Raw genomic sequence first — 8,006 nt, 5'->3', positions numbered from 1 at the left:
ATAGACATTAACAAAAGCTACTTAATCACTGCTTGTTAGAAAAACAGACAGCTCAATAACCAGACTGTATATCAAAGTTATGAAACAGAAACCCATCAGCATAGACTTCATATTTTTTTCTCCTATTAACATAATTATTTCCTACTCAGTAAAAATGAAAATGACATGTTAGTATTTCAAAAACATGAGAAAATGACCCTCTAGGCTTTATATGACTATCAAAACAAGCACCAGTACTTTATTTGCAAATTATTGTGCATGAAATGATCGACTCAGCAAGTTTACCAGTCAACAAAGTGTGTGCTCTACCAGTTATAATCAATTTACATGTAATGATATGTCTAAATATGAATTTAAATGAGTTCTTGTCATTTCATGTTGATCAGCTGCTTTATCATCATAGATATGGATGGCGACCACAGTTAATGTTGCAGAAACAGCAGAGCATGCACAAGTTCTGTGAGTCAGTGGTATCCAAACATGAATAAATTTGTTTTCATATAAAAAGACAGCCTCTGACTGCTAAGACATGTTTATTTTCCAGTCAAGTTAACAAAAATACTTTCTAAGAGGTTATTTCCAGGCATTTGCTGTATGTGCCATGTCCACAGCAAATATACAGTATAAATCACAACAGTTTTTTCACTTCACAACCTACTGGATTTCTCTTTCAGTGTATGAAAAGAATCCTGAGGTTGTCACAGAATAAAGAACATTTCAGTATCATCCCCATTGTATATAAATATACATTATAAAGACCTGCTAAAGGAATATTCTGGATATTAAGAGAATTCCATATTCTTTAACAGCACATTAGTCTCATCCCCGCACAATGATCCTTAATACAATTATAAAAAGTCTAAAATAACTGCAGTAAGTGAAATAAAGTTCCTTTACAGCAGACAGTGCTGATCAGGTGACATGTTGGAAGAATGCAAGACAAAGCCAGGTTTAACATACAAGAATGCATAATTAAAGGCTGGCCTCAAAAATGTCTTCATTTCATACAATTAAATGAATAAAATGGCAATGAATTCATGAAAAGAATGCTAAAAAGTGCTAAAACTAATTTCATTTTACTTAGAATGGTGTAAGTCAGATAAATAAAGCTTAACATTTTCCAAGCAATAATCCTTTTCATTTCCCTTAGCTTTATTAATAATGTACATATTCAGGTAGAATACTCAAATATAATTTTTACTGATATATAGAATCATTTTAATGCATATTTGGTACAATTTCTTATTTTTGGCGTTCAGTAGTTGCTCTTGTTTTGATAAAATGATACAGTAGATGTATAGTTAACATCACATACAGGTTTTGTCTATATAAAGAATTTACAGAGCTTTTTCAATTGTGGAATGGTACGTTTCACACATACGAAATTTTAAAAATGCTGCATGAACGTGTGACCTTGCCAATACACAGATCAACCTTCAGAAACTATAATGAGCATGAGTTGGCACACATTTCTATCTGGGCCCAGTACAAGTATGGACACATTCAAAATGTTGTAACATCAGTATGATTTGCTTTTACTTTGGTGATTGTGATATTCCAGGTGCAGATGCAAACTGCACCTTAATGGTCCTCATAGTAGTACTTTTATCCCACTGTATTTTAAAGGCATCAGCTTCTTCTATTCTCCCTTGTAGCAAGGGGGTCTCTTCTCTTTAAATGCAAGAAGACCTTCAATTCTATCTTTTGTTGGAATAGTCTGCAATGAGCAGAGTAACAATTCATTATTGACACCAAAAAGAATATAAATAAAAATACTTTCATACAAATCCTAGTTCTTCAATGCATCCAACATGCAACATATAATACAACAGAAAAATTAAAATTAAAATATCTAGTCAGACACAGGAAAGTACCAGACACTTCAAAGGCATAATATAAGGTTGAGAAACAATTTGGGAGAAGAAGGAATATCTTTTCTCCAAACAGATGACTGTGAGAAACTCTTTAGGGTTTATTTTTGAGGTTTTGCTGTGGTTTTCATTTGTGTTTTTTGTTTTGTTTGGGGTTTTCTGTGATGGGACGGGGGTAGGTTACTAATCAAATCACTGTATGTTTTAAATAAGCATCTAATGCTGACGCTTTTACTTCCGTGATCAAAAACTTGTCTCGAAGTCCAAGAACATACAAATTCAAATACCTCATTCCCATGTTTCGCCAGCAAAGAGGTTTGTCTCAATTTTCTTTTGGTTAGCACACACACCATTAGTGGGACATGCTAGTGAAGTGCACTTCGTGTTATTTCATGTTAAACCAAATCAAAGCAAAAGCAAGGCAGTTCTTAGACCAGATGCACGGCCATGTATGACTGGCTAGGTATATATAGCTGGTAGTGCTTCACTATCTTCACCCTAATAGTCTCGGCAGGGAGATAGCTTGTCCTAAACTACACCTCTTTCCTTAAATTCCTTACAAAAACAAAGTAAGTAGAAGGAAGGTCTAAATACAATGCCAAAATACCTGTAGAAGCAATCACTGAGCAATTTCTAGTTGAATTTCTGCATGTTTCGTAACAGGCACCAAAAAAGCCTGTTTTCTGTGTTTTTTCATATAATCATAGTCACATACCTGAGCGTAACAAGCTTCTTCAATTGCTAAACCTGTTACTAAGTCGACCTGAGGAAAATAATACAATGTTTTATAAAAGCATATTTTAGTATATGTATTATATATTATTTCCTGACAGCTAGCTTAAATACTGTGTTTCTACATGCCACATACTAAAACACTTCTGATAAGTTCTTCTACGCTACTTTAACATAGAAATACTACACTGCCATGGGGCCAGAGCGGTTAGTATTTCTGCAACAGTTTCCTTACTTGGCAATACAACTAGTATGTAATACACTGTCAAAACAATGTATGTTCTTCACTACAAATCATCTGGACTACAAACCATTAGCTACTTGAACATTTGTAATAATTTCATTTACTACAGAGGAAAAGATTTAATCTACTGCACGATTATTTTAAAATTGTTCTGAAACCAGTTATTTTCAAAGTCTCATATAAGAACATAATGCCATGCCACAAAATAAACATAAATTCAAGCTTAAAGAGATTTAAAATAAAAAAGAGGTCAATGGGCATCCTGCATCAACATCTAGTTTTAATAACATTTTTTTCTTTGTGAGCTGGTCTGACAGCTGAAAAGGCTGGATTTTCCTCTCACTACTCCTCTGCATCAGCTGCTGCAGGACTTAACAGCTCTCCATATGGCCACTGAAAGGACTCTGGCTATGCATCACAAGCAATTTGTCTAGGGAAGATAAGCTATAGGATAGATTACCAAAGGAAGCCATGAAATCTCTGCCATGGAAGGTTTGTAACAAGAGCTTGAATTAACATTTGGCTTGATTGGTTTGGATGTAGTAGATTTTGTCTTGAGGCCTCAGGATTTAACTAGATGGCTATTCCGTAGTCCTTCTAACCCTGTTGTCTTTAATTCTATAAATGTAATGGATTTGACCTTTCAGTTCACGACACCTGGTAGCAAGATAATTTAGTTGTAGAATTTTGAACCCTGAGTACCACTGAAATAACTCTTGAATTCCATCACTACTTGTTGAGGAAACCTAACTTACTGGTAGTATGCTTTGCTGAACTCAATTATATCACTGATTGCTTTTGTGACTTTAAGAAAAAAAGGACCATTCTTAAATTCATCTTCTTGGATTCAGACGTTGCATGCAGTGTGATCCCCTTTCTCTTGTCCCAGGTTGAGCTATGAAGTGTCCTGGTGCAGAGCTTCTGCATTTGCTTAACTTTATGAATAGTCCTGCTGAGTTCAGCAAGATGATTCACAAGCCTAAAGTAAAACACGTGTTCACAGCTGGATTTTAACGAGTTCTAGAGCTAAGTCAATAGTGTTCAAGAAGTAGTGGCAATCAGAATCAAATATGAAATCAGACTCCAGATATAATTTTAACACTAACCTCTATTAAACTATTAAAGTAAATAACATGCCTTTTGGCATTTATTAGTTACTAAACACTGAGAGCACTGACAGACTTGACAAGAGTATGACTTCTGAGGTTTTTCTCTGCCCTGCATTTGAAATACAACTTGTTCACGGTAGTTCATGTTTACTTTCTAGTATTAATAATTAGCAGAGTGTATTACTCCTGGACAGACGTAAGGTTACTAAGTCTCATTACAGAAATCAGCATCAATTCTAGTCTCAGGAGTCTGAGACATAAAGAAATCACATATTTTGAAAGACTATACACTGAGAACTAAAAACAGTTCTAGAAAAAAAGTCACCACAATAGACCTGTTTCTAGCCTGATTTCTGCTTACTCTTATGGAAAGTACAGATCCTTACCTCCATTCCCTGATTGATGGCCAGTTTTGCAACTCTCATTGCTACTGGTCCCTACAATGAAACAAAAAGCTTATTTACATATAATCAAAATCTACAAGATCAAGCAGTGAACAGTCTTGCACATCACTGATCTTGTATTGGGACCTTCTAGATTTTGGACCTCTATTAAATTTATAGTAAATAGGTCAAATAGCCAAAATTACATCATTGTACCAGGTATTTCCTTCCAAACTGAGAGTTTCAATATCAAGAAAAAGTGGAATTATACTGTTTTCAAAATAACCTAATTAAAGGAGTGTGTTTGATTTATGTTTCAAAGGTGCTGAGCATGTCCACTTTTATCAAACTTGCTCAGTTCCCTTCAAAACAAGGCTCAGAAGGCACTTTAAGAGAAATCATTATAGGCCTTTGGAAGGTCAATCTTATGTCCCTATTGTCACATAATGGAGACATGAAAAGATGTGATAATGAAATTAAATTAACTGCTGCAGCTTCAACCTAAAATATGCTGCTGCAAAGCCTGCACTGGTCAAGTGATGATACTCTTCTGTGAGTGACTGAGGTGCCCAGCAAGCAGAGGGGTTTCCACCCTTCTCCTCCAGTATGCTGCAGAACAGTGAGACATCTTCAGGAATCATCTCAGTCCTATGCCTACTCATCACCATCAGCTTCTGAATGTTCAGACACTGCTTTATACAAGTGGCCTGCTGCTTTGGGAAAAGCTAAATGCTTTTGAGTTGGTTCCAATGTAACGTTATGACTATAAATCCACTCCAGAATGACTGTATGTTAAATTTTTTACTGTATTTTTCATGCTTGTCTTTCTATGAGAGAGCTCACGACACAAACAACTGTTAAATGCCATATTTAATCTGTAACATTTTCCATTTTCAATGAAAAATTTTAGCTGTTACATTTCTGATTGAATAAAGTGGTTTACTAATTATTTTCTTCTTCTGCCTCCTATGAATTTGCAACCTGGGACCCTCCACCTGAAAAGTATGTTTATCGAAAGCTCCATGCTCACATTCCTACTCTGAACAGCTTGCAGTCTATGGCAACAGGGGAACAGGTGCAATCATCTAACACAAAGACTCCTGTCAAGGTCATACTTAAAACTTCTTACTAAAATATTCCAGTCCTAAAGCATAGGAATTCAGCAAATCCCATTTCAATTCTTTTATGAAAGACAGAGATAGGATGTCACTTAGCATGAACGATAATAACAGCATGATTCTTTTAGCTTACACACAAAGGATAGAAAGCAAACTTTCCACTAGTAAACGGGTTTTGCTTTAATACTAAAATTACCTTTATGTTTTCAAAATAGGAGTTACATGTAGACATGTTCACTTTCATATGGACCTTTTTGTCTCTCTTCTTAAGTGTTCAACAGCAACAGAATAACCTACCGAGATAACTGCTTTACTAAAAAAAAACCCCTTACATTATTTTTTGTTTAAAACTTGAAAGCCAAAATACACAATACAAACACAGACTCTATCATGATTATACAAGGACTGACAGAGTTTTTTTGCTTCGCTATGAAATAATTACCATATAACACCACTCAATACACAAGAAAGAAAACTTCTGATTGCACTCCATATAACTAGAATGGCTTTTTAATACATAACTTCATGACAGTTTTTCTTAGCATATTAAGTTATTTTTCAGTTTTAATGTTTGGTAAAAACTAAAATCAAAATAATTTGCTTTACCTGAGGTAAAAATTCTCTTGCCAGAGCTAATGCTCTTCTGTATGCAGCATCCCCTGCTTCATTTTGTTCTACCACATGGCTAATCAATCCTATTGATTTTGCTTCCTCACCATCTACAACACGTGCAGAGAAGATTAGTTCTTTTGCCAAAGACACTCCAATTGTGCGAGGTAATCTCTGTGTCCCCCCTGAAGTTTGGAAAAAGAGAAAGTGCAAGTATTAGTTTCCTATCCACTCATACTACAAATGTAGATGCCTTGCTCAGTTCAATTATTTTCATTTTTAATTCCATAAACAATTATATGAACATACACAAATTAACCTATCATACAAAGGCATTCCTAAATGCCTTCTTCAGTTTTGAAACTACATCTAAAATGAAATAAATTGCTCTGATTCTTAGAAAGACCTGTAAATAACTGAGAAGAGGTAAGGTGATATTAATAAAGATTCTTTTTGATTACAGACAAGTTACCTTATTCATATCACCCAAAAGCTGAAGGAAAAATACTTGCCAGTAATTACCATATCCAAAAACTCTGTTTCCTTCCAACAATCTGTGTATTTTTATGAGATTAGTATGAACAGTTTGGAAGAACTATACTAAAAAAGAATATATACTATAACAAGACTGCAGTCCATGCTAAAATTTGCATGTTAGGGATGATAAAAATTTATATGTAAACTAAACTAAAAACACTAGACAAGGTTTTTAAAAAGCCATTGTTTTGTCCCTCTAATACTTCCATAGTATTGTTGAAATTGCAAAGCCTGATTACAAAAACTAGGGGAGGACACTGGCAGGTGTGGATAAGCAGAGAAAGGCACCTAACTTTAGTTAGCTCTTCTTACTATGTTAAATACGTCTTTGTCAGATCAGCATTTTCAGAAGGTCAATAAGCAGTAACTACATTAACCAGACATGCAAAGATTGCTTAGTTGAACTAACAATTAACTTTCCAGAACTGACAAACAACGAGAATGTGGGAATAATCATTACCAAAACTGAAGAAGTACACTCAAATCACAGAAGCAGATGTTTGTATGAATTAAAATAGTGGAAATGGCCTTTATCCAGGAGAAAGGATCTTGAAAATATACAAGGTCTACCATTTTGACATGGAATTGAAACAAATATTCAATTCATATAGACAGTCTGTAAGTAAAAAATTATTTCCAAATAGCTAGTTCTGATAGAGCATGCTAATATATTCAAATATAAATATATGTATATATGCAAGAGGAATATTTATAGGAAGTGATCAAAGGGACGTGGTACAACACTGGGAAAATGTGTGTTTGACTAATATAAAACAGATTAATTTCCAATAGATAATGGCAGACTAAACTAGTATTTTATTGAAGCCATTCAATTCTCTTACTGATGTTTCCTGAAGAGACTTTAAATATATCTCTGAGACAAATAAAATGACTGGAAACAAAGAAAAATTTTTTTGTGATTCCATGATTCAGCTTTCAACTATTGTTTTTTATGAATCACAAGCTTCAGTATTACTGTATTCCTTTCATAAAAACAGACCTGCCTTTGAACACATTACATCATACAAAAATGCAGAAGGCTTGGGGGATTTCTGCCTGTGCCTTTCTAGAATATTACAAAATCATGATCTATAACAAGAAACTGAGCTATAGTTTCTGGGCTGAAACTGGAGGAATTAAAAAAATGCTTACACTTAGCAGTTAAAATTCTTTAGTAAATATAAATAATGTTATATTCTCTATGGTCCTACCATTCTAAGAGGGTTTTAGCAAGACTGTCCTAACGGTCAAGTGCAACATGTAACAGCAAAAGGAACTCTTGTTCAATAAATTCTGCTAATTCTGCTAGTTGTACAGCTAAGCCAGTTGTAATGCAAGGGGGGAACTTTTGCTGACAGTATAATTTATGAAAAGCCCCTACTCCAGGGTGAAAGGGGCGGGGG

General features: G+C 34.5%; 1 protein-coding gene across 1 annotated transcript; it reads right to left on the bottom strand.

The window, feature by feature from the left end:
* Nucleotides 1–1,126: 1,126 nt before the first annotated feature.
* On the bottom strand, nucleotides 1,127–6,251 carry AUH (AU RNA binding methylglutaconyl-CoA hydratase; the record flags this gene model as incomplete). Its single annotated transcript, XM_010174355.1, has 4 exons — nucleotides 1,127–1,717; nucleotides 2,587–2,634; nucleotides 4,343–4,393; nucleotides 6,064–6,251. Coding segments are annotated over 4 exons (365 nt in total), but the record flags the coding sequence as incomplete, so codon positions are not given.
* Nucleotides 6,252–8,006: the final 1,755 nt, after the last annotated feature.

Source organism: Antrostomus carolinensis, unplaced genomic scaffold, assembly GCF_000700745.2.
Source record: "Antrostomus carolinensis isolate BGI_N321 unplaced genomic scaffold, ASM70074v2 scaffold8428, whole genome shotgun sequence".
Lineage (NCBI taxonomy): Eukaryota > Metazoa > Chordata > Aves > Caprimulgiformes > Caprimulgidae > Antrostomus > Antrostomus carolinensis.
Note: the sequence above shows the minus strand (reverse complement) of the source record. Positions and strands in the feature narration are given on the sequence as shown.